This window comes from Brienomyrus brachyistius, chromosome 10 (assembly GCF_023856365.1).
Source record: "Brienomyrus brachyistius isolate T26 chromosome 10, BBRACH_0.4, whole genome shotgun sequence".
In the NCBI taxonomy this organism is placed as follows: Eukaryota; Metazoa; Chordata; class Actinopteri; order Osteoglossiformes; family Mormyridae; genus Brienomyrus; species Brienomyrus brachyistius.
This window is the reverse complement of record NC_064542.1, coordinates 18,417,840-18,445,407: the sequence shown is the minus strand read 5'-3', so window position 1 is coordinate 18,445,407 and position 27,568 is coordinate 18,417,840. Positions and strand designations below refer to the sequence as shown.

At 44.9% G+C, this 27,568-nt stretch overlaps 1 protein-coding gene and 1 long non-coding RNA gene across 3 annotated transcripts; one reads left to right on the top strand and one right to left on the bottom strand.

Moving 5' to 3' along the window:
- Positions 1-257: 257 nt before the first annotated feature.
- Positions 258-27,568, bottom strand: LOC125750927 (serine/threonine-protein kinase PLK3-like). Of its 2 annotated transcripts, none has more exons than XM_049029297.1 (10): positions 27,333-27,568; positions 27,115-27,210; positions 26,901-27,017; positions 26,689-26,818; positions 26,429-26,507; positions 1,507-1,602; positions 1,069-1,267; positions 780-903; positions 551-687; positions 258-368 (listed from the first exon to the last, which is right to left on the bottom strand). In XM_049029297.1, exons 1-10 carry the CDS (start codon positions 27,438-27,440, stop codon positions 279-281), a joined length of 1,176 nt encoding a protein of 391 aa, XP_048885254.1. In that variant the 5' UTR covers positions 27,441-27,568; the 3' UTR covers positions 258-278. The 2 variants fall into 2 exon arrangements, with proteins under 2 accessions (XP_048885254.1, XP_048885253.1); XM_049029296.1 differs by lacking the exons at positions 26,429-26,507; positions 26,689-26,818; positions 26,901-27,017; positions 27,115-27,210; positions 27,333-27,568 and adding exons at positions 1,705-1,783; positions 1,965-2,094; positions 2,177-2,293; positions 2,391-2,486; positions 2,609-2,843.
- Positions 7,684-8,304, top strand: LOC125750934 (uncharacterized). The gene is made up of 3 exons (XR_007400453.1): positions 7,684-7,782; positions 7,875-8,011; positions 8,194-8,304. It is a non-coding gene; the product is annotated as an uncharacterized LOC125750934 (long non-coding RNA).

Sequence of the window (27,568 nt, the reverse complement as noted above, 5' to 3'; positions counted from 1 at the left end):
TTGACTTTGGCACATATAGGAAAATATAATTTTCAAAATAACATGAGTCTGATGCAATTTACCCAAGTAATACAAGCTCTTTAGGTGACACTCAAAGAATCAATTCCCATCAACATAGTGTCAGAACACATATACTCCAAACAATTAAGCAAAACAGACTGAGTGGTGAAAATGAAATCTGCATGAGATTGTCTAGTGTGTTCTTGGTATGAATGTGGCCATAATCGTACAAGAAAAAAACTGAATCCATGCCTGAATGCTTGAAACACAAAAGAACTTTATTGAAACAGGAGTGTACAGGGAGCTGGGGGAGGCACTGAGGTGTGGGGCGTCACTGCACTTGCTGAGTACAGCCTGCCTACAGGTCCCTGTGTAGAAAAATAGAGGTTTTCAGTTAACATGGCATTCACTAGAGTTCAAGGACGACTACACTAATATTCAATATACCCCAGCTTTATCCATGCAAATCACCAAGACAAGCTTAAGCTACAGAATGGTAACAGAGATGGAACAGGACAAGGATTCACTATTGTGAACAGCATATCTTTACCTCAACCACTTTGACCAACTGGACCAGGTCAATTTTTTCATTCATTGGTCTGTTGACATCCTCTAGAACACGGAGTGACTCCACAGGCTGGGGGATCTCAAGTCCACTCTGCTCGGCATCCTCCCGTAAAGGCTCAACTGCGAGAAAGCATGGATTTGCCAAGTCAAGCATCTGAGCCTGAGGAACTGAGAGATGATCTACTAGTAGGATTTTTGTCGATGGAATTTACCTCTGGATCGCTTTTTTCGTATCAGGCGCATGAAACGGTTGAAAATCTTTCTGAATGGGTTGACTGCTTTATGCTGTGGTGGTGTATTGCAGCTACTAGCTGGCAGTGTCTTTGGAGTGAAGCCCTAGGGTATTAGTTTAATATGCATCAGTTAAGCAAACCAATTCCATACATCCATCCATGCATCCATCCATCTTTTGTTACTGTAATTTTAAAGGAAGGGTAAGTACCAGTGACCTCAGCAGACCAGCTAGTCATCCACATCCCACCAGTTTGCAAGTGGACCAACCTTTCTGAAGAACTTGTGGCGACGGATATGTGATAGTGACGGGCGATCTCGTGGGTCGATTTGAAATATTTTTTCTATTAGTTTTCCAGCCTCAGAATGAAGGTTCTTAGGTAGAATAAATTTTGCTTCTTTTATGTTCTTCAACATTTCAGAGCGATCGTCGTGATCAAATGGGATTTCCCCAATCAGAAGCTGGTACCTGTAGTAAGAAAGGCAGCAAAGGTGTTTGAGGTCTTTCACATTTGACATAAAAATGCTGTGCTTCCAAAAGAGCAATTCCTTTCAGCTGTGTGCCAGTATTCATTTTTCTTTTCTCTTTCAAGAAGAAAAAAAAAACATATTTATGTATGCTAGACGCATGTCTTCTTAAAATGTTACGCAGATTTTATTAGCCATGCCGATCTTTGGCCGGGAGGGGGGTTGATAGGGTATACGTACATGACACAGCCCAGTGCCCAGACTTCGGCTTCGGTTCCATATCCCTCTCGCTTCCATACTTCTGGAGCCATATAGACGGGAGTACCACAGACTTCTCTACAACACACACAAATGGAAAACATTAAGCGCACATGTGCTTTAGCTTGCTGTATAAACAAATTTGAAAGCTTAGCCAGGAATTCTGCAAAAAACACCTACTTGTCCCTCGGCTCCAGCTTGACCGCCAGTCCAAAATCCCCAATTTTCAGCTTCATTTGGTCACTGACAAATAAGTTTTCTGAAAGACAAACGAATTTGCATTAAGGATAGACTCAAATACTTTGCCAAACTGCAGACTTTACCAAATTGATAAATTAACACTACACAGAAATCCAGACGACCTACACTCGCAATGCCATGTGAAATGCCAGCATTATTATACAGAAAATTGAGTAAAGCGTGAGTGCATGTACACATACCCAACTTGATGTCCCTGTGGACGTAACCTTGCCGGTGGATGTATGTCAACCCCGAAATCAGCTGGTGAACATAGTATCGCACTTCGGGCTCAGTCAGAGTCCCCCGAGCTTTTAAAATGTCACCGAGTGTCTGGGCAGGGAGAAACAGGGGCAGCCTGATCTATCACAAAGTCTTTGCCTTAGTAAGATGTCTACAAAAGTCAGGGACTCACCTGCCCACTGCACAACTCCATGAAAATGTACAGGAACTTATCATCTTCGAAAGAGTGGGAGAAGCCCACCACATTCTTGTGGCGCAGTGTTTTTAAAATCTGTACTTCTTCACAGACCTGAGTGAAATGTCAAACACACCATCTCATAAAGTAAAAGGGAAATGCAGATAAACTGAAAAGAGGGATGACATCAAGCACAATCCATACCACATACCTCCTCCACTCCCCAGGAATATAGCCGTATGACCTTAACAGCATAGGTGTCGCCAGTTTCAAGATCGGTCATCTTATAGCATTTGCCAGAAGCGCCCTAAAAAACATGTCCTCAATATGTTAACAATAAAGAACATTTCTGACTGACCCTGTTCAAGCATCTCCTCTCTGCAGAAAAAGATCAACTGCGATCACTTTCAACAACATTGTGGTGCACACCTGTCCCAAAAGCTCATCCCTGCTGTAGGACCTTAATGTCTTGGGATCTACCAGAATCTCAGGCACTTCCGATGCCATCTGAGCGCGGGAAGGTTCACTGACAGACATGATTTCACCAGAAGAGAAGCGCGATCCGTAACTAACCCGTGGAATACTCGAAATGGGTAGTGAGCGCTCGCGTTCTAAATGACGTGTACACTAGCGTCATCAGTCTTAGAACGCAGCCAAGGCAGCCACGCGATTCGAACTTGTTAGATGGATTACGTCACCACATTGAAAATTACATGGACGGAAAAAGAAGTGAACTTGCTAAGACAATGCAACTAAACACGGATAAAAACTTTTATTACAATCAACTTTATTGAAGAAAAAAAATGTGTACACCAAACATTCAGTTTCGCTAATGCAGTAACACATGCTCGGGAGTAACGCCTTAGAGCAGAGGCCAGGCGGACCGCGGTCCGGGTCCGTACCCAGAAGCTGTCCCATACGGAGCTGGACCGAAAGTCAAAACAAAAGGTTATGATTTAGAACCTGACTGGGCGCTTTTATTTTGTCGGCGCAGCTTTTATAGTCTTTTCGGTAGCGGTTTAGCACTAGAACCGCCGTTTCCCACGCCAACGAACGTTAACCGCCAAGCAAGACGCAACTCGCCGTATGCAGCCCTGTCTTTGCGCTAATGTGCCATTAGTATTAATAGCACCAGCGAAGCTACTGATGTTCCTTGTTCCTAACAGAGTGGCTTTTCTGTCCTAAAATCGTAAAGCTTTCAAACACAGCATGTTGTTTATTGGTGATTTCATGCTCGTCGAAGTTTCCGCTTTTTAACAACTGTATAAAGTAATGTTATTTATTATATAAATCAACTCAGGTGAAACAAATGTACGTTTCCAGGGTCGCCGAACCTCGTGTATCTGGCGTGAGACTCACGCTTTCAGACTCACGCAGGAAATCTTACCGCAAATCTATATTATTTCATTATGAACCAAAAATGTTATACGTCAAAAATGTAATTACACGATTAGATACCTGAAAAAGTCAGGTATCGGTTACATTCAATGTTTATACAACTAATAGGCTACTAAAATATACCACATTAAATAGTTAGACATTTTGATCTTCTGAACCTTTGCTTCAAGAATTTTAAGTAAACGGCCAACAACCGCTTTATTTACTTCCGCCCTTCTTCCTTCTCTTTATTCCCTTTTCGTTTTTGAAATCCCGAATTGGGGCGGACATTGTTCACGTGTGGCAAATATCTAGCCCGCTAGCTAACAAGCATATCGTACTGTATAAGTAAGTAATGTCTAAGCCGTTAAGTTTGCTGCTGCAACATTCGGGCTTAATGAACTCGGTTCATATCTTGTCTTCCTGAAGAAAGGCCCCGAATCTGGACTAAAACGATTTTCACCACGTAAGAGGGTCTCCTACACTGAGATCATTCCCATATATATATACCATAGAGATAATTTATATATGGTTTCCAAAGGAGCGTAGTTTAGGTAACCTTGTCCTATCCACGTGTATAAAATGAGTTTTTACCTATCGTTTCTGGTGCGCATTTCACCTGTCTGTCAGGTGCCGCACTTTACATTCCGTTACAACAATGTGCATGGATGTAAATAAATGTAAACAGCTGAAAGTGGGACTGATCTCAATGTAGCCCTCCTGCGTGGTGAAAATCGGCTTAGTCTAGATTCGGCGTCTTTCTTCAGGAAGACAAGATATCAACCTACTTCACCAAGCCCGAATGTTGGAGCAGAAAACGTAACGGCTTAGACTTTACCTACGTATAAAGTACGTTAGCTATCTGGCTAGATATATGCTACACGTGAACAGTGTCCGACACAAGTCGGGATTTCAAAAACGAAAAGGGAATAAAGAGAGGGAAGAGGGACGGAAGTAAAGAAAGCGGTTGTTGGACGTTTGCTTTCATACAAAAGGTTAGTTTTTTTTTGTTTCCTGGGCAATTGCTTAGAATGTACAGTAGCGTATATTAACAGCACGACCGCGCAGAATAGTGCGGTCTTTAGTGTAATATAGTTTGTTTCGATGCGTTAGGCTGCAGCACCTTGCAGCAAGAGCGTGTACGATCTTCCGTTTACTATTCTAAGAAAAAAAAAAGAAAAACTAAAATTGTATTAAGCCAACTGCCTTTGGCAGGGGTATTCAACTAAAATGTAAAGACATCCAGTTAGAGAAAATTCTTGAAGCAAAGGTTCAGAAGATCAAAATGTCTAACTATTTAATGTGGTATATTTTAGTAGCCTATTAGTTGTATAAACATTGAATGTAACCGATACCTGACTTTTTCAGGTATCTAATCGTGTAATTACATTTTTGACGTATAACATTTTTGGTTCATAATGAAATAATATAGATTTGCGGTAAGATTTCCTGCGTGAGTCTGAAAGCGTGACTCTCACGCCAGATACACGAGGTTCGGCGACCCGGGAAACGTACATTTGTTTCACCCGAGTTGATTTATATAATAAATAACATTACTTTATACAGTTGTTAAAAAGCGGAAACTTCGACGAGCATGAAATCACCAATAAACAACATGCTGTGTTTGAAAGCTTTACGATTTTAGGACAGAAAAGCCACTCTGTTAGGAACAAGGAACATCAGTAGCTTCGCTGGTGCTATTAACACTAATGGCACATTAGCGCAAAGACAGGGCTGCATACGGCGAGTTGCTTCTTGCTTGGCGGTTAACGTTCGTTGGCGTGGGAAACGGCGGTTCTAGTGCTAAACCGCTACCGAAAAGACTATAAAAGCTGCGCCGACAAAATAAAAGCGCCCAGTCAGGTTCTAAATCATAACCTTTTGTTTTGACTTTCGGTCCAGCTCCGTATGGGACAGCTTCTGGGTACGGACCCGGACCGCGGTCCGCCTGGCCTCTGCTCTAAGGCTTTACTCCCGAGCATGTGTTACTGCATTACCGAAACTGAATGTTTGGTGTACACATTTTTTTTCTTCAATAAAGTTGATTGTAATAAAAGTTTTTATCCGTGTTTAGTTGCATTGTCTTAGCAAGTTCACTTCTTTTTCCGTCCATGTAATTTTCAATGTGGTGACGTAATCCATCTAACAAGTTCGAATCGCGTGGCTGCCTTGGCTGCGTTCTAAGACTGATGACGCTAGTGTACACGTCATTTAGAACGCGAGCGCTCACTACCCATTTCGAGTATTCCACGGGTTAGTTACGGATCGCGCTTCTCTTCTGGTGAAATCATGTCTGTCAGTGAACCTTCCCGCGCTCAGATGGCATCGGAAGTGCCTGAGATTCTGGTAGATCCCAAGACATTAAGGTCCTACAGCAGGGATGAGCTTTTGGGACAGGTGTGCACCACAATGTTGTTGAAAGTGATCGCAGTTGATCTTTTTCTGCAGAGAGGAGATGCTTGAAAAGGGTCAGTCAGAAATGTTCTTTATTGTTAACATATTGAGGACATGTTTTTTAGGGCGCTTCTGGCAAATGCTATAAGATGACCGATCTTGAAACTGGCGACACCTATGCTGTTAAGGTCATACGGCTATATTCCTGGGGAGTGGAGGAGGTATGTGGTATGGATTGTGCTTGATGTCATCCCTCTTTTCAGTTTATCTGCATTTCCCTTTTACTTTATGAGATGGTGTGTTTGACATTTCACTCAGGTCTGTGAAGAAGTACAGATTTTAAAAACACTGCGCCACAAGAATGTGGTGGGCTTCTCCCACTCTTTCGAAGATGATAAATTCCTGTACATTTTCATGGAGTTGTGCAGTGGGCAGGTGAGTCCCTGACTTTTGTAGACATCTTACTAAGACAAAGACTTTGTGATAGATCAGGCTGCCCCTGTTTCTCCCTGCCCAGACACTCGGTGACATTTTAAAAGCTCGGGGGACTCTGACTGAGCCCGAAGTGCGCTACTATGTTCACCAGCTGATTTCGGGGTTGACATACATCCACCGGCAAGGTTACGTCCACAGGGACATCAAGTTGGGTATGTGTACATGCACTCACGCTTTACTCAATTTTCTGTATAATAATGCTGGCATTTCACATGGCATTGCGAGTGTAGGTCGTCTGGATTTCTGTGTAGTGTTAATTTATCAGTTTGGTAAAGTCTGCAGTTTGGCAAAGTATTTGAGTCTATCCTTAATGCAAATTCGTTTGTCTTTCAGAAAACTTATTTGTCAGTGACCAAATGAAGCTGAAAATTGGGGATTTTGGACTGGCGGTCAAGCTGGAGCCGAGGGACAAGTAGGTGTTTTTTGCAGAATTCCTGGCTAAGCTTTCAAATTTGTTTATACAGCAAGCTAAAGCACATGTGCGCTTAACGTTTTCCATTTGTGTGTGTTGTAGAGAAGTCTGTGGTACTCCCGTCTATATGGCTCCAGAAGTATGGAAGCGAGAGGGATATGGAACCGAAGCAGAAGTCTGGGCACTGGGCTGTGTCATGTACGTATACCCTATCAACCCCCCTCCCGGCCAAAGATCGGCATGGCTAATAAAATCTGCGTAACATTTTAAGAAGACATGCGTCTAGCATACATAAATATGTTTTTTTTTTCTTCTTGAAAGAGAAAAGAAAAATGAATACTGGCACACAGCTGAAAGGAATTGCTCTTTTGGAAGCACAGCATTTTCATGTCAAATGTGAAAGACCTCAAACACCTTTGCTGCCTTTCTTACTACAGGTACCAGCTTCTGATTGGGGAAATCCCATTTGATCACGACGATCGCTCTGAAATGTTGAAGAACATAAAAGAAGCAAAATTTATTCTACCTAAGAACCTTCATTCTGAGGCTGGAAAACTAATAGAAAAAATATTTCAAATCGACCCACGAGATCGCCCGTCACTATCACATATCCGTCGCCACAAGTTCTTCAGAAAGGTTGGTCCACTTGCAAACTGGTGGGATGTGGATGACTAGCTGGTCTGCTGAGGTCACTGGTACTTACCATTCCTTTAAAATTACAGTAACAAAAGATGGATGGATGCATGGATGGATGTATGGAATTGGTTTGCTTAACTGATGCATATTAAACTAATACCCTAGGGCTTCACTCCAAAGACACTGCCAACTAGTAGCTGCAATACACCACCACAGCATAAAGCAGTCAACCCATTCAGAAAGATTTTCAACCGTTTCATGCGCCTGATACGAAAAAAGCGATCCAGAGGTAAATTCCATCGACATAAATCCTACTAGTAGATCATCTCTCAGTTCCTCAGGCTCAGATGCTTGACTTGGCAAATCCATGCTTTCTCGCAGTTGAGCCTTTACGGGAGGATGCCGAGCAGAGTGGACTTGAGATCCCCCAGCCTGTGGAGTCACTCCGTGTTCTAGAGGATGTCAACAGACCAATGAATGAACAAATTGACCTGGTCCAGTTGGTCAAAGTGGTTGAGGTAAAGATATGCTGTTCACAATAGTGAATCCTTGTCCTGTTCCATCTCTGTTACCATTCTGTAGCTTAAGCTTGTCTTGGTGATTTGCATGGATAAAGCTGGGGTATATTGAATATTAGTGTAGTCGTCCTTGAACTCTAGTGAATGCCATGTTAACTGAAAACCTCTATTTTTCTACACAGGGACCTGTAGGCAGGCTGTACTCAGCAAGTGCAGTGACGCCCCACACCTCAGTGCCTCCCCCAGCTCCCTGTACACTCCTGTTTCAATAAAGTTCTTTTGTGTTTCAAGCATTCAGGCATGGATTCAGTTTTTTTCTTGTATGATTATGGCCACATTCATACCAAGAACACACTAGACAATCTCATGCAGATTTCATTTTCACCACTCAGTCTGTTCTGCTTAATTGTTTGGAGTATATGTGTTCTGACACTATGTTGATGGGAATTGATTCTTTGAGTGTCACCTAAAGAGCTTGTATTACTTGGGTAAATTGCATCAGACTCATGTTATTTTGAAAATTATATTTTCCTATATGTGCCAAAGTCAATTGGGATTACCAAAATCAAAGTTGGCTCTCCACCTCCTGGTTATTGGAAGGTACTACGCCCCTCTACTAAATGCATTTCTTTCACTCACAAAGTGCATTTCCTGCACGCAATGAACTTGTTTCTTTGACAAAATGCATTTTGTGAATGTGTTCTGACACTGTGTTGATGGGAATTGATTCTTTGTGTGTCACCTAAAGAGCTTGTATTACTTGGGTAAATTGCATAAGACTCATGTTATTTTGAAAAATATTCCCACATGTGCTGCTTAGCTGGGGTTGATCTGAGCAGCTGTGCACTTTTATCCTGTAAAACAAAGTTTGTTTTTAGAACAAAAAACAAGGTTTTCAAGACCATATTATGTAGTTTACATCTATCGAAATAAAACCAAAGTCACTGTTACCAAAAGAGTAACCATGTGTTGCCAAATTTCCTAACATTTTGATTTGTCGTACTTTGGGTGCCCATGGCTTTGCCCATGGCTGATGTCTGCTTCTCTCCTAAGAAAGACTTTACTTGCTACAGGGAGTGACATCTTGTTGCGGGGGACAAGTCGGGGTAGAGTGTGTTCAGAAAAATAATGAAGAAGAGGGAATGTGAGTGTGAGCTATCGTGACATCTGTGCGTGACATCTTAGCAATATACGTTCCCTGATTGATGTGATAATCACAGCCAATTCATCCTGGACGAAGGTACCCTGGGAAGTCTGCAGGACTACGTAGACGAGTGTTTCCAGCAAATCATCATGGGGAAGACAACCAACCCAACAACCCTCTGCATGAAGCGGACCCGTTCGGAGTGTTCCTCTAAAGTGGCTTCCTCATCCGATAGAGATTTCAACAATATCTTGTCTGCTATTAATAACAAATTATCCAGTTTAGGCACTGGTGGATGTCCAGAAACTATGAGAATCCCTGGAATTCAGCCAGCAACAGGCTGAACCGCTTGCTGCGAAAAATAAGACTCAAAGATTCCCTTCAATCCCTCTCTGAAGGAATGAAGAAACTTTCTGATAGAAAGAAACAGGTGAAGGAATCTGTTCTGGATGTTCAGGCACACAGTATGCGGGACAACATGCTATTTTCAGGCATCCCAGAGCGTGCTGAAGAAAATGCTACAATCAAAGTGTTCCTCCAGCAGCAGCTTAAACAACCAATGGACACCATGAATACCATCACTTTTCACTGGGTCCACTGCCTAGGATGGAAGAAGAACGACAAGCAAGCATCCCAGACCCATCGTCTCCAAGGTCGAACACTTTGAGCAGAAGGAACTAGTGAAGAGCCGAGGCAATGAACTGAAAGGAACCGAATACAGCATCAATGACCAGTTCCCGAAAGAAATCCTCCAGCGCCATAGATCCCTGTTTCTCATCAGGAAAAGATCTTCGCTGAGGGGTCCTGGGCTGTTATCACGGTGGATAAACTTTATGTAAATGGTCAACTGTTTAGTGGTCTACAATAGCCTCTAGCTTTATTGAAATTCCCTTTTTCTTAAATCTAGAATGCTATAAATCATGTCTTTGAAATTCTTTAGCTAGCGACTTTAGCCTTCCTTTGGCTAACATTACAATTAAATGCGCAAATTGAGGCAGCGTGTGGCTCAGTGGTCTACAGTAGGTGTCCCTGCTTGTAATCATAAAGCATAAAGACAATTTCCCCACAGGGATTAATAAAGTATCGGTTATTTTTTAATTATTATTAATTGTTGAACTGCCATTAGCATACAAGATACACATTTCTATTGAAGCATACATTACATTCATTGCTAATTTAACTTTGATTTAAATTTGTGTCTTACACTTCAAACGGTGAAGCTAAGTGGCTCCTCATCTGCATGCAGGCAGGCTCGCGCTGTCAGCCGTAGATTGGGCAACCTCTGACAGCGTGGCAGGTTGGACCCAGTAAGTAAGAGAAAAAGTTCCCTGTAATTTTCATGTATTGGTGTGTCATTGTCTCATATGTAATGTAATGTGTAGTGTTAAATATTACCTATAAGTGCTTTAAATAGTGGTGTGTGTGGGGTGGGTAATGGGGGAGACCTCATGCTGGGTCCATGTGCTGTGTGTGGGGTGGGTAATGGGGGAGACCTCATGCTGGGTCCATGTGCTGTGCGTTTGGTGGGTAATGTGGGCGACCTCATGCTGGGTCCATGTGCTGTGTGTGGGGTGGGTAATGGGCGAGACCTCATGCTGGGTCCATGTGCTGTGTGTGGGGTGGGTAATGTGGGCGACCTCATGCTGGGTCCATGTGCTGTGTGTGGGGTGGGTAATGGGGGAGACCTCATGCTGGGTCCATGTGCTGTGTGTGGGGTGGGTAATGGGCGAGACCTCATGCTGGGTCCATGTGCTGTGTGTGGGGTGGGTAATGGGCGAGACCTCATGCTGGGTCCATGTGCTGTGTGTGGGGTGGGTAATGGGCAAGACCTCATGCTGGGTCCATGTGCTGTGTGTGGGGTGGGTAATGGGGGAGACCTCATGCTGGGTCCATGTGCTGTGTGTGGGGTGGGTAATGGGCGAGACCTCATGCTGGGTCCATGTGCTGTGCGTTTGGTGGGTAATGGGGGCGTCCTCATGCTGGGCCCATGCGCTGTGTATCAGCTGTCAGAATGAATGGCCTAGATGTAATAAATGCCACCTTGTGGACATGCTCTACTGCCTCCTGCCTGTATTTATTCTGCCAACATCACGGTTGATCCCGATGCTACACTGTGTCCCAGCTCTACACAGCAGAATACATATGACATGGGGATGCAGCCTGAACGCTTCGCCTCCCCGGATTGACCTGACGGAGCCAACATCCCCCACCTGCCCAAGCGACAGTGTCACAACTGGGAACAGCATGACACAGGGATGCAGCGGATCACTGGTGAAAGTCTGGGAGTGTTCGCAGCTGAGCTGGAGCACTGTGCCCGGCAGGGCTGCCCTCATTTCCCCGGGCAACGTAGGAAGAACTGACCCCCCATGCTTTCCTGCTGGCGCTCTCCCCGGAACGACTGCGCCAGCACGGGCGCCTGTCGAAACCAGCCATGCTGGTGTCGGCCATTGAGCAGGCAGAGGAGGCAGAAGAAGTTCTGGGCACATTGGCCCACCCACTCCGGAGTCCAGCCCACCAACAGACAGATCCCTGTAATTGCAGAGACCTCTGTGTGAGGAACGTTAGATACGCACGGCCCTGGGACAATTAGCCAGCCTCAGGGAAGGATCCCAGGCAGTGTTAATGAAAGCAGATGATTGATATTATGCCTGTAGTAACATTTAAATCATTCACTGCTCTAGTTCAGTGATGGGAAAGTAAAGCTCAGGCAGAATTGTTGTATTTAGTTTTAAAATTCATACATAGTTTCAGATTATTTTGATCCACTTTTGTGGTATTGGTTTCATATAAAATGCTGTGAATGTCACTGACAGATTGTCACATCAACCTCCAGTTGTCCTTTGTCACCCAGGATGTGGACTGGGAGTTTGGTATATTTCTAACCCTGCAATGTTTCAGAAATGTTTCTGTTTAATTCAGCAACTCACAGATTACATGACTGACATCCCTGCTTATGATTAATTAAACCTGCTAACTCTACACTTGGATTTCAGAATCCCTTGGTTCTTTTACAGGTAAACATATTTTGTCTGATGTCTTCACCACTAGGTGGCGATATAGCAACCCCAGAGTTGTTGGTGGCTAGAACAAAAAAAACACAGTAACAGAGGCATAGCTATAAATTCTGGGCCCCCCGACCAAATGTCACCTTGGGCTCCTCTGCATAATTTTACATGTGATTTTACATAATAACAGGCCTCTGTAGAAATGCTCCCCCCCCCCCAAATATGCCAGGGTACTCATGCCCCTACTGCAACCTTGCAGAGACATGCAGTAAATTAAAAAGTGAGGAGAGTATATTGGGAGTATATGACTCTAAATGTATAGATCAAACTGTAATCAGATTGGAAATGCGGTAGCAGTTAGGGATATTTACACAGTTAAATTGATACGTTTTGCGATGGTCTGACATCCCATCCAGCGTGTTCCCCTGCACCAGAGCAAGGTAGCCAACTGGCGCCTAGAACTTGTGGAAACTCCTTCAGTACAGTTGGAGAAGCATTGCATGTGGCTACATCTGGAAGTTGGTTGAAAGAATGCCAAGAGTCTGTAACGCTGTCATCCAAGCATAAGTGGGCTGAGTGTAAAATTTGAGAAAAATTTTAGATGTTGAACACTTTTCTTCTTAGTTGCAATATTTGATATGCTTTACTCAATTGCTTTGGAGCCATTTATGATAACATTAAGAACATAGTGAAAATAGAGACAGATGCATTACAAGCAGTTGTGGCCACACTTTGGACTGGTAGTGCAAAGGAAAGTGAATCCACTATGTTCTGTCCTGTAAAGTTTCATTAAACAACACATGACACATACACAAGTCCTGTTTTAACTTTCAGGGCTGATGGTCTGCAGCCTGGCTTGTGATCCACAGTGCTGCGCAGGTGCTGTCACTGTGCTGAGCCCGGCGTTATAGTAATGACGCAGCCTTTCACACTGACCAATGAGAAATAACCTTGAAAATGACTGTGCTCTGTGTGGTTCACCTCTTGGAAACATCTCACCACCAAGCAACAGACTAAGCATATTTTCCACTTATCAGAATTTTGATGCTGTAATCAGAGGTTAGACAGCAAGAAAGACTTTTGTATTATTATCTTTTGTTATTAATTTATCCAACAACTGCTAATTCGTCTCGAGGTCTGGAGGGGGTGTGGCCCAACTCAGGAAGCATAGAGCACAGGCAGAGACCAACCTGCATGGGATGCCACTCCACACAAACAAACACAAGTAAGATGCTCAGATTTGCCTGAAAAATGCATAGATTCATTTAAGCTTAACAATGAGATTCAGCAACATGACCCTATAATGTTACTGACCAGTATCTTGCAGATATTAACTAAACTGTGCAAAATTCTACATTATTGCACCCAAACTGTTGATATTGATAAGTGGTATTACTGATATCCTGGACATGCTGCTTTTAGCTTTGAATTTGAAATGTTAGTAGATGAATTCATGCTGTCAATAACATCTCACTTGCTCACCCCCTTTTAGATAAAAATACCGTTTGTGGTTTTTCTAGTGAAGCAGAGGGACTGAGCTGAGGACCTGATGCTTGTGTGGTTTTCGCTCACTGAGACGTGTGACACAAACACCCTGCTCTCAGTCGGTCAGTCTTCCTGTAAAATGCAGAGGTGAGACTGCTAGTGGAAAATTACTGACTGCAGCATCAACAACACATATAAACAGCAGCACAAAGAAAATGTTCTACAAATGCAAGACATCTGTATTGCTTACAGTACACATCAGACACACTGACCCTCAGCACTGAGCTCCTCCAGGCTCTGTGCTCTCCCCCTTTTCTTCAGTCTCTAAACAAATCACTGCTGCTCCAGAGATCAGTCTGTGAAGATCCTGAATTTTGCAGGTGACACCTTTATGTTTGCTATCATAACTAAAGGCGATGAGTCTGATTACAGGGTTGAAGTCGTACAGCTGACCATCTAATTCTGCAGTGACATTATCCCAAATGTCCACATGCTTAGACCCCTCTCATCATCAGGGAGGACATCCCTGCAGAGGCTGTCTGAGAAGGTGTGGAGATGCTCTGTGTTGTATGGCCCAGCAGTGAGAATACAAGTTAATACTGTGTACATAGTCACTTATGGAATGAACTAATGCCTGGATGTTTTGGGGGTTAAGACTATTCAACAGAGAAGCAGTACAGGCTGTTTCCAGGTTACAAATGAGATTCATTCCCTAATTCTGGCTTTAAAATTGTAGGTAAATCATAAAAATAATGAAACATTACAATAATACTACTGTAAACATGAAGCGCTGATAACACATAGACTACAAATCTGATAATGCAGCGCAACAGCTGCCTTACCGAGTGAGAGACTACCTGCGATCATTCCTGCGTCAATTACGTCAAATCAATGAAGTGTCCGTTGATGTATACAACCCTAATTTCAAGTCAAAGCTAGTAAAATCCGAACAATGGCTAAGAGACAAGTTGATTCTGAAAACAGAGCCTTTCAAAACCGGTGGGAGGCTGAGTATATGTTTACTGACATTGCCGGTAAATCTGTTTGTCTTGTTTGTGGAACTAATGTGGCCGAGAGAGAATCTTCACAACACAGAACCTTACCCTAAACATAAACGAACTTGTTGGCCAAAAAAGATGCCAAGCATCCAGCTCTGACAGAATGGCATAAGGGCTAAGATAATGGAATGTTTTGATGTTATTATTTTAACTTTCGCTTAAAAGCACAACCTAAATTGTGCTTTGAATTTTGGAGCCTGTGCAATTGAGTTTGACACCGCTGACTTAAGTCATGCAGTGTTAAACCATGAAGTGTAACAAAGTTGCATTTGCATTTGTTACTACAAACTATTGTGTTTTGTAAGTTGCTGTTGGCTAAAACACCTCCAACTAAACACCAGCAAGATTAAGGAGATGCTGATAGATTTCCACAGGAGAAAATCACAGACTAAGCCCATCCCCATGTCATATGTATTCTGCTGTGTAAAGCTGGGACACAGTGTAGCATCGGGATCAACCGTGATGTTGGCAGAATAAATACAGGCAGGAGGCAGTAGAGCATGTCCACAAGGTGGCATTTATTACATCCAGGCCATTCATTCTGACAGCTGATACACAGCGCATGGGCCCAGCATGAGGTCTCCCCCATTACCCACCCCACACACAGTGCATGGACCCAGCATGAGGTCTCCCCCATTACCCACCCCACACACAGCGCATGGACCCAGCATGAGGTTGCCCACGCGATCTCCCCTTTACTCCTCGAGCAGAGCACACGCACATCAACAAGTGTCAAGGCATTAAGTGCATTCAAACAACTTCTCAGGACAGTTATAGGCTTTTCAGAACTCGCCCTCTAGTGGTTTGGACACATACGTCCAAGTTTTTAATAGAGTAGAAGGACCTCAAATAGAAGAAACAAACATGTAAGATCAAACAAAAACCGCTTGTTAAATTCCAAAAAAGACAAAACACACATTTTCCCATAAAAATGACTGTCATGCTCTCAAATAGCTTGCTCACTCATCGCAAAAAAATGTCAGTCAGCATTCTGTAAACACGTACTGTGTTTTTCATCTCCAGAGTTTTTGAAGAAAACCACTGAATGAAAAGTTACCCTCGTTTGAAAGCTTGATCTCCTATGTATACGAATCAATCACTGTCATTCTTCGTTGTCAAGCATTTTAAAAAAATTTAAAATATACGCTCTGCTTCCCTGCAAGCATATCAATTTTTACGCACTGAACCTTTGCCCATGGTTATGTTTCATTATAATTAACTTTTTGTATGAACATCAAATTACAATGTCACTTGTTTTGTCCAATAGAGGTGTGTCTAAGGTTTGAGAAATGGTATGGGATGTGCTGATTCGCCATTGTTTTTCGCACTGGGGACAGAAATGCGCAAATGTTTCTTTGCCGGCGCAGTATTCGTGGGAGTGTCTCGAGTTCGCATTGCACAGATAATCTCGGTGAGTTTTCCCAATTATTTTCGCACAACATTTTTGAATGAAGAAAAATGGCTCAGAAGACGTTCATGTTTGAGGAAGCACAGAAGAAGATTTTGGAAGTGAGGCATCCATCGCTGACTCCGTTGATTCGATGGAGGTGGACGCTTTTTTGCACGGAGAGGATGCAACATTTTGCTCTTTAATTCTATAGATTTTTATAATTCCGTGATTCAGCAATTCATAATTAACATTTGCTTTGGTGACAATTGTATTGTGGTACATTGGGAAAAGTTACGCATCGCCTTTGTCGAGTTTTGCTTGCGCAAAGTTACGTGGGGCATTTGTCGGGCTTTGTTTGCATAAAGAAAATGCACATATTTTTGTTGCATAGATCCTAAATATTTTTCCTTTTTCTTTGTTTTAGAACCCAAAGGGCAGAATCTCCACCCGCTTCTCCACCTGCACCTCAGACACAGTCTACTCGTGCAAAGAGAAGGAAGGTGGTGAACAGCTTCATCATCCATACAGCCATCGCCAGGGAGAAGAGGCAGAAGCCTCTCACACAGAAACGCTTTCGGGCGCAGCAGGACACAGCAGCAGTGCTTCAAGAGCCACAGAAGCAGATGTGCGTCCCAGTGGCCATCACTGACACTCCTGCTGTGGACTCCAGGCTGAAGGCCACACAGGGCAGGAAGTACTGTGTGCACTGCCACTCCAAGAAGCTAAGCAACAAGACAATTCACAAATGCTTAGCATGCATTGTGCCACTCTACATAGTTGCGGACCGAATCTGTTTCACAGAGTGGCATTTGCAGAAAAACACATAAAGGTTGGGGCAGTGCAACTTGAAATTTCTTATGGTGTTTTGTGTGTGAATAAAATGCAGTTCTTTCCCAGCATGTGCGGTGATGTTGTGTGACTAAATGTTTCTTATGACCCATGGGTGGTAATTCATTTATAAAGAAAGAGGCTATCCCAAGAAACAGTTTTTCTGAATTGCTAAAACACATTTCCTAAAATCTCCTCTCCTTTAATTAAACCACTAAGCACAAACGCTCAAATACAAGCTAAACTCACAAAACCTTACACTCATCTTGCAAAATCAAAGAATCTTCTCAAAACTACAGTACATTATCTTTGCCCAAAAACAAACACTGCTTTCAGATCATACATCAAGCCTATGGCTTAAATAAACACTACTGAACAGTCATTACACACTAAAGGACAAAGCCAAAAAGTAAACAAATGAGAGGCATATTACAGTAAAATGTTGTGCAACTGCCAAGCCAGAGTCACAGGAGAATATTCATTCTGCATCATCACCATGTCTCAGGGCTGGGACTAGCGATGCTATCCCTTGTTGGGCGATGCAGAAGGTATCCTCTGTGTGACCCATTTGTACCTTGATGTCGAATTTCAACTCCAATTCACCTATGGCACGTATTCTATGTTCTAGTCACTGTTTGGCTTCTTCAAATGTTTAGAAGTGTGTGCGAACAATTTTAAGTCATTGTGTTTAAATGTTTAAATTAACCTTGGCATATTTTTAGACTGGGGGGGAAAGCAGAGGAAAGCCCTTGGCAACACATGGAGAACATTCCAGGCTCGGCCCACCGTCAGGGTCCATGGCTGGCATAGTTCATGAACTAGAAACACTCAGATTCAGATCCCACCTATAGTGGGATCGTCGTAAAATAGTGGAGAGGACTGCCGTATTATGAACTCCCATAGATAAACGGGGAGGTTAACTGTTGGTGCTGCAGTCCAACATCCATAACATACACTTCTTCATGATTCTACTCTTTCCAGCTGTCGGATTAGGCAGTGGTGGCTTTATGGTTAGGGAAGTGCACTTGTAGTTGAAACACTGTAGGTTCGAATCCCCGACCAGCAAAGCCTCACTGAGATACTGCCCCCAAGTACTGCTCCCTGGGCGCTGAATTTGCTGCAACCTTCTATGTCACATATGGGTTAAATACAGAGAACGCATTTTGTAGTTGTGCACCATGTGCTGTGGTATGTTGACAATTAATTACTAAATTCTAATTCGAAATTAGGCAGTCAATCCCTGCGGTTCCTTCATGTTGCAATCATGCAGGCAGGGCATTGTCAGCGATGTCTTTTCCTTTTCTGTGTTGGATCCAGGATCTCGTCGTTTCAGACGGTCCTCCCACCACCTTTGACATGGCAGCTGTTGTCACATGTTGAGACAGAGCTTTGCTCACTAGGGTGATGACTAAAGGATCTACACAGCAGAAGATTAGTATCAGAGTCAGATTAATCACAGCTCCTAAGAAAAGCCCTTTCATAACAGCTTGCTGCCAACCTCCCCACATATCATACCACCAATCCAAACATTCCTGTGTGTTGACCTGCATCTCTTGCCATTTCACCCTGAATCCCCTGTGATTTAACACGCGGAGGTGTACTCGGTCTGCTGGGGAGATGACTGGCTCCCCCTGGTCGGTGCTGTCTCTTGTCATCTGTGCTGCCTCCTTGTCCTGTTTGAAAATAGCTTTATATATTTCGGTTAGACTCCTTATGTACTTAAACTCATGCAAATCTAAAGACCATCCATTGTGAAAATGTCAACCGGCGACAGAGGTGCTTCAGCAGTAAAGGAGAGATCGCATGCAGAGCTGATATTCTATAGCTTCTTAGTCTAAGTAAAAATAATACTTTCTCGTCATATAAGAACCAAGTCTCTGACTGGAAATTCCCCCAAAAGAGCCATTTAGTTATTTCTAGAAAAATATACAGAGCCAATGAAGGAACCAGATGTCACAGCAACACAGGTCACTGTCCGTGGTGCTGAATTCTCTACTTGATGGGCCTGATGTTGCCCTGGTGCCTTAGGATACGTCTGTCTAAACATGAGTGAGGAGATGGATGCACAGTTCTATAGAGGCCTCTGAAGAGAATAAATGATCCCAATATTATGTTGAGAGAGATGGTTAATTCCGTTTTAATCCAGACTGGGTTCAGAGCACCTGTTCTGCCATTGATCTTTTGCATGTGTGTTATCATGTATTAGTTTACTCTGACTTTTGATTACTTGGCAAACTAAAACATTTTTGGTCGTATTTTTTTATTCCTAAATTTGAAGTAATTGTACAGTACAATAATATGTTTTCCCCGCCATGCTTTGTCTTGCTTCTGCAGGTTATGCTTGCATTGAACTTGCTTTGTAGAAAATAAGTGTCATGCCCGGCTCATACGCTCCTCGTGTGTGCCACGCCCCCTGATTACCCACGTGTGCTTCCCTGATCGTCTCCTGCTGTGTCCGATTACTTTGATTAGTCCCGTCCTATTTAAGTGCTGATCTTACCTGTTCCCCTTGTCCGTCATTGTAGTTTGTTGTGGATCTTGTGTGGTTTGATGTTCCCTGCTCCCGATTCCCTAATTAAACCCCGAGTTTACCCTGATCTCGACCTGTCTGCCTGCTCCTTTCACGCCTGCCCACACGATCGCCGCTTACCGCCGTCCTGCTCGCAACCGCTACGCCGTGATCGTGACAGGGGCCAATCGCGAATCAGTTCTGAATGGTGCACATCCTTAGTTCCTATGTTAAATCATGTTTTTTTTTTCTGACAGCCCAGATAAATGAAATAAAAAAGAATTTTCTTTTGTTGCTTAAGAATTTTGCACAGTCCTATATACAGTATAGCAACTTTTAAAGCATTTTTTTTCATTTCTTTTAAAGAGGCTGCAATAAGTAACATTAACATCTGTATAAAGAAAAGGCTAAGCAGAAATGTAACAAACTGCGTAATGTGATGCAGGGCATGTTCATGTATAAATGTAACAAACTGTATATGATTCTGTCACGGGACGCTGGACGCCGGTAAGGCGAACAGACAGGCGAGCAGACAGGAAGCAGGCAAACAGGCGAATTACGGGGCAAACTGGGGTTTTAATAAAGGAATCGGGGGAACGGATGGCGGATAACATCTGACGCGACTAACATCAATGACAGACAACGGGTTAGTACAAAACAGGAACTTAAATACATGGAACAAGGCAGCAGGAAACAAGACACGACTGGGCACGATCAGGAAATCACACGTGGGTAATTAGGGGGCGTGGCACACACGAGGAGCGGACGGAGCGGGCGTCACAGAACCCCCCCCCCAAAGGCGCGCTACACTGGGCGCGCCCGGGAGGAGGCGAAGGACGGGACGAGACCGGGAAACCAGAACCTGAAAGACAAATGTAAACCTAAATCAACAGGGACCAGGGAACAAGACAGACAGGCAAAACAGACAAAGAGGCAGGAGCCAGGACAGGACACGACACAGGACAGGAAAGGCCGACAGACAGACCAGGAAGGGAGAAACAGAGGGAACAAGCGGAACAAAAGGAGCGGGAGTGACGGGAGGGAACGACGGGAAACCAGGAACGGAGCGGGGCAGAACAAAGGGACCAGGAATAGAGGACGGCGGGACAAAGGCAGGTGGAGGAACGAAAGCAGGCGGGACAGAGACAGGAAAGGAGGGAGAGAAGGAGGGGGAAGTAAGGGGAGCCCGAGGGAGCCCCAGCGGGCGACGGGAGGCAGCCGGAGGGGCCGCAGGCAGCCGGGAGGCCGGAGCCGGAGGGGACCTCGGAGGGGCCGAGGAGACAGGGCGAGGGACCCGCGGAGGGGCCAGGGAGGGAGCAGGAGGGAGCACCAGGGAAGGGGACGAGGGAGCTGGAAGGGGCCAGGGCGAAGGCAAGGCGAGGGGGGGAGCCGCCGCAGGGGGCGACGTCCTCCGACAAGCCGCAGGTGGGGGCCCCGCAGGCGACCGACCAGGCACCGGAGGGGGGGAGCGAGGCAGGGCGACGAGGCACCGGAGGGGGACCCGCAGGCGACAGCCGACCCGGAGGGCCAGGAACCGCAGGCGCCCCCCGAGCCCCAGCGCAGGCGACGGAGGGCGAGCCAGGGGGCAGGGTGGGTGGGACCCCCGTCCTGCGTCTGTGTCCCCGCCCCTTACGGGACACAGACATTACGACCCTCGGTCGGGGTCGAGTTCGCCGGAGCGAGGGATAAGGGGTCACAGGAGCGGGGCCAGGGACAGGAGCGGGGCCAGGGACAGGAGCGGGGCCAGGGACAGGGACCCGAACAGGGTCAACTGGCAGAGGGAGTGCCTCTGGAGCTGCAGCAGGGAGCGCCGGGTCAGGAACAGGAGCGCGGTCCGGCTGTGGGGGCGCCGGCCCGGGAGCTGCAGGTGGCTGCAGAGGGGGCGCCGGCCCGGGAGCTGCAGGTGGCTGCAGAGGGGGCGCCGGCCCGGGAGGCGGCCGCTCGGGCTGAGCAGGGGCTGCAGGCACAGGAGGCGGCCGCTCGGGCTGAGCAGGGGCTGCAGGCACAGGAGGCGGCCGCTCGGGCTGAGCAGGGGCTGCAGGCACAGGAGGCGGCCGCTCGGGCTGAGCAGGGGCTGCAGGCACAGGAGGCGGCCGCTCGGGCTGAGCAGGGGCTGCAGGCACAGGAGGCGGCCGCTCGGGCTGAGCAGGGGCTGCAGGCGGCGGGACCGGTAGGTCCCGTGCGGGCAAGACGGACGTGGCCCCTTTAAGTGCCCGGGGCACACGCGGGATAGCGTCCCGCACTGCGCTGGCCCCCTTGTTGGCCAGCCGCTCGGGCCGGAAGTAGTACCGCTCGAAGGGCGGTAGCAGCTCAGCGGCGGCTGGGTGTTCTCCCCGGACGGGGGAAGCTGCCTGCACAGGCAGCTTAGCTGCGGTGACGACGTCGAGGTCAGCCGGGGAGTCCTCCAATTCCCCGGTGAGGAGAGAAGCGGGGATGAGCGTGCACGCTCCCAGAACGATCGCAGGGGCGATCGCGTGCTTCCTCCTCTTCTTCCTCTTTGTCGTGCGAGTCGCGGAAGGCTGCTCCTCGTCCGGTGGGACAGACAGCAGGGGAACAGTCTCCGCGACGCATGGCGCGTCCAGCTCTAACCTCTGAGCTGTCATCCGTTGGATGAGCTCATGGAGGAGAGCGCGCACCTCTCCCAAACGATGCCCGCCCTCCGATGGGGACATCGCCAGCAGGAGATCGCAGCTGTCGGTGGCTAATTTCAGCGCGACGGGGTCCTCCCGGACGTCGGGCTGGTTCAGCCAATGGTACACCTCTTGCAGCAGACCGAGACGATGGCTCTCGGTCTGCTGCTGTGCCTTGTTCAGTGGGTCTGTCATTCTGTCACGGGACGCTGGAAGCCGGTAAGGCGAACAGACAGGCGAGCAGACAGGAAGCAGGCAAACAGGCGAATTACGGGGCAAACTGGGGTTTTAATAAAGGAATCGGGGGAACGGATGGCGGATAACATCTGACGCGACTAACATCAATGACAGACAACGGGTTAGTACAAAACAGGAACTTAAATACATGGAACAAGGCAGCAGGAAACAAGACACGACTGGGCACGATCAGGAAATCACACGTGGGTAATTAGGGGGCGTGGCACACACGAGGAGCGGACGGAGCGGGCGTCACAGATGCAGTGCATGTTCATGTATAAATGTTTAAATGTAACAAACTGTATAATAATGTGATGCAGTGCATGTTCATGTATAAATGTAACATCAGGAGGGGTCCATCACAGCCCCACCACCATCTCTTGTTCAAACCCTTTGGTCTTCTCATTTTCATTAGTAAGCTCCCGATCACCGATCAACTGATCTGCATTTGAGACATTTTTCCCGCATCTCATTTTGCATTTTCAATAAGCTGATAATACTAATAATACTACTGTAATGATAGTATTACAGTAGACTTACTCTTTAAAGCCAGATGGCAGTGGTCACATACTGATGAACGGTTGGGCAGCAAATGCATTTAATGTGGCTAGATAGCAAATAAACTGATTCACCATTTACTCTCATTTGCATCAATTAAAATGTTTGCTGGAAATGTAAATGTAAGCAGTAAAGCTACATTTTACGTTCTTTAAGAAAGTTTAAGAAAGAACAGTTAAACTGTATTTTGAGTGTGGTTAGAAGATCCAGTATTTCAGAAAACTTAAGAATTGTGTAATATGAATGACTAGAGAGTCTAATATCAGACTGACTGCGCTGAGCTTGTCTGAGAGAGATGATTAGCGAATGGCCTCCCACAGTGTCTCAGCACTCCGTACAAAGAACTTCATATGCTCAGCATATGTTCCTGTTTATCTAATTGTTCTTATTTTAACTGGCTGTGAAGGAGTAAATGAATAAACTTTGCCTGTAGAGTGAACTGGTTACTATGGTTCGGGGCAGCTTTTATTATACATTGTAGACACCACGTTAGTCTATCAAGAGAGTAAGACCGATCGCTAAGGGTGTCATCTGAGTAAAAACAAAGTTACCGCAAAATAGCCAACCAATCACGAGCCAGTACGCATCAAGGCCAACATCTGTTTGGAATGCACCATTACTATGCGGTGAAAGGTTAATAGCTAATCACTGATAAACTCAAACACGAATAGCATGCCAAGCAGGCTATCTGTTCCCTTCCCTCCATGTTGTCCTTCCAACTGATTGCTCAATGACAATATTTTAAAATGTGGACTTCCTAATTACTATAACATAATTTCTATTTGTTAGATTGTTGTTGCGATTACTTTAATTGTTATTGAATGTCATATTTATTTATATGTTATTCTTGTTATTTTATTTCTTATTGATTAAAAACAAAGTCATTGAGAAAGTTTATGAAATTCTGTATTTTTTCAATTTTTAGATATTCATTATCTTACAGTCGCATGAATGAACGAATATTCATTACTTTACATCTTACAGTCCCAATTAGAGTTAAAACTGCAACCCCCCACCCACCCATCATTCTTTCTTTACATTGCAGCCAAAAATAATTTATACAACATAAATAAGGCACAGGTTTGGTGCATGTAGGATTTTCACAGCCAGAGTTAGACAGGGGCCTGGTGTAAAAGCCCCACCCCACCCAGAAACTTTTCCATTTGGCCCAGCCCAAAATCATTTCTTCAGCACAAATAAATCTCAGTAACTGGCGCAAGTTTGGTGCATGTACTGTAGTATTCTCCGAGCCAGAGATAGACAGGGGGTGCATTCTGTGGCAAGGTGGTCTGCTATAAAATGCCCCTCTTCAACCTCGAATCTTTTCCTCATGACCCAGCCCAAAATAATTTCTACAACATAAGTAAAGGACAACTATCAGTAACACGTAGGTACATGTAGGATTTTCCGTTGTTAGTTGTACTGTACATACGAAAGTAGTCTTCCAGCTCCTGTCAAGCGCTCATTTTCGGACACAAAATACATACTGTGTGACAAAATGCATTATTCAATGACAAAATCAAGTAATGCCTTGAATTTTGTCCACAGAAAGACATACTACAGTTACATTTTGTCCACAGAAGCATAAATACGTTACTGTCTTTGGTGCCCCGAAATCAACAGGAATGTTTCATTTTGTACACAGAACTGATATTAGCACCTAGCATATCATGTTCAGAAGCTTGAATGTATCTGCTTTCGTAAATGAAAAAGGGCATTTCATTCACCAAATGCATTTTGTCAAAGAAACAAGTTCATTGCGTGCAGGAAATGCACTTTGTGAGTGAAAGAAATGCATTTAGTAGAGGGGCGTAGTACCTTCCAATAACCAGGAGGTGGAGAGCCAACTTTGATTTTGGTAATCCCAATTGACTTTGGCACATATAGGAAAATATAATTTTCAAAATAACATGAGTCTGATGCAATTTACCCAAGTAATACAAGCTCTTTAGGTGACACTCAAAGAATCAATTCCCATCAACATAGTGTCAGAACACATATACTCCAAACAATTAAGCAGAACAGACTGAGTGGTGAAAATGAAATCTGCATGAGATTGTCTAGTGTGTTCTTGGTATGAATGTGGCCATAATCGTACAAGAAAAAAACTGAATCCATGCCTGAATGCTTGAAACACAAAAGAACTTTATTGAAACAGGAGTGTACAGGGAGCTGGGGGAGGCACTGAGGTGTGGGGCGTCACTGCACTTGCTGAGTACAGCCTGCCTACAGGTCCCTGTGTAGAAAAATAGAGGTTTTCAGTTAACATGGCATTCACTAGAGTTCAAGGACGACTACACTAATATTCAATATACCCCAGCTTTATCCATGCAAATCACCAAGACAAGCTTAAGCTACAGAATGGTAACAGAGATGGAACAGGACAAGGATTCACTATTGTGAACAGCATATCTTTACCTCAACCACTTTGACCAACTGGACCAGGTCAATTTTTTCATTCATTGGTCTGTTGACATCCTCTAGAACACGGAGTGACTCCACAGGCTGGGGGATCTCAAGTCCACTCTGCTCGGCATCCTCCCGTAAAGGCTCAACTGCGAGAAAGCATGGATTTGCCAAGTCAAGCATCTGAGCCTGAGGAACTGAGAGATGATCTACTAGTAGGATTTATGTCGATGGAATTTACCTCTGGATCGCTTTTTTCGTATCAGGCGCATGAAACGGTTGAAAATCTTTCTGAATGGGTTGACTGCTTTATGCTGTGGTGGTGTATTGCAGCTACTAGCTGGCAGTGTCTTTGGAGTGAAGCCCTAAGGTATTAGTTTAATATGCATCAGTTAAGCAAACCAATTCCATACATCCATCCATGCATCCATCCATCTTTTGTTACTGTAATTTTAAAGGAAGGGTAAGTACCAGTGACCTCAGCAGACCAGCTAGTCATCCACATCCCACCAGTTTGCAAGTGGACCAACCTTTCTGAAGAACTTGTGGCGACGGATATGTGATAGTGACGGGCGATCTCGTGGGTCGATTTGAAATATTTTTTCTATTAGTTTTCCAGCCTCAGAATGAAGGTTCTTAGGTAGAATAAATTTTGCTTCTTTTATGTTCTTCAACATTTCAGAGCGATCGTCGTGATCAAATGGGATTTCCCCAATCAGAAGCTGGTACCTGTAGTAAGAAAGGCAGCAAAGGTGTTTGAGGTCTTTCACATTTGACATAAAAATGCTGTGCTTCCAAAAGAGCAATTCCTTTCAGCTGTGTGCCAGTATTCATTTTTCTTTTCTCTTTCAAGAAGAAAAAAAAAACATATTTATGTATGCTAGACGCATGTCTTCTTAAAATGTTACGCAGATTTTATTAGCCATGCCGATCTTTGGCCGGGAGGGGGGTTGGATAGGGTATACGTACATGACACAGCCCAGTGCCCAGACTTCTGCTTCGGTTCCATATCCTTCTCGCTTCCATACTTCTGGAGCCATATAGACGGGAGTACCACAGACTTCTCTACAACACACACAAATGGAAAACGTTAAGCGCACATGTGCTTTAGCTTGCTGTATAAACAAATTTGAAAGCTTAGCCAGGAATTCTGCAAAAAACACCTACTTGTCCCTCGGCTCCAGCTTGACCGCCAGTCCAAAATCCCCAATTTTCAGCTTCATTTGGTCACTGACAAATAAGTTTTCTGAAAGACAAACGAATTTGCATTAAGGATAGACTCAAATACTTTGCCAAACTGCAGACTTTACCAAATTGATAAATTAACACTACACAGAAATCCAGACGACCTACGCTCGCAATGCCATGTGAAATGCCAGCATTATTATACAGAAAATTGAGTAAAGCGTGAGTGCATGTACACATACCCAACTTGATGTCCCTGTGGACGTAACCTTGCCGGTGGATGTATGTCAACCCCGAAATCAGCTGGTGAACATAGTATCGCACTTCGGGCTCAGTCAGAGTCCCCCGAGCTTTTAAAATGTCACCGAGTGTCTGGGCAGGGAGAAACAGGGGCAGCCTGATCTATCACAAAGTCTTTGCCTTAGTAAGATGTCTACAAAAGTCAGGGACTCACCTGCCCACTGCACAACTCCATGAAAATGTACAGGAACTTATCATCTTCGAAAGAGTGGGAGAAGCCCACCACATTCTTGTGGCGCAGTGTTTTTAAAATCTGTACTTCTTCACAGACCTGAGTGAAATGTCAAACACACCATCTCATAAAGTAAAAGGGAAATGCAGATAAACTGAAAAGAGGGATGACATCAAGCACAATCCATACCACATACCTCCTCCACTCCCCAGGAATATAGCCGTATGACCTTAACAGCATAGGTGTCGCCAGTTTCAAGATCGGTCATCTTATAGCATTTGCCAGAAGCGCCCTAAAAAACATGTCCTCAATATGTTAACAATAAAGAACATTTCTGACTGACCCTTTTCAAGCATCTCCTCTCTGCAGAAAAAGATCAACTGCGATCACTTTCAACAACATTGTGGTGCACACCTGTCCCAAAAGCTCATCCCTGCTGTAGGACCTTAATGTCTTGGGATCTACCAGAATCTCAGGCACTTCCGATGCCATCTGAGCGCGGGAAGGTTCACTGACAGACATGATTTCACCAGAAGAGAAGCGCGATCCGTAACTAACCCGTGGAATACTCGAAATGGGTAGTGAGCGCTCGCGTTCTAAATGACGTGTACACTAGCGTCATCAGTCTTAGAACGCAGCCAAGGCAGCCA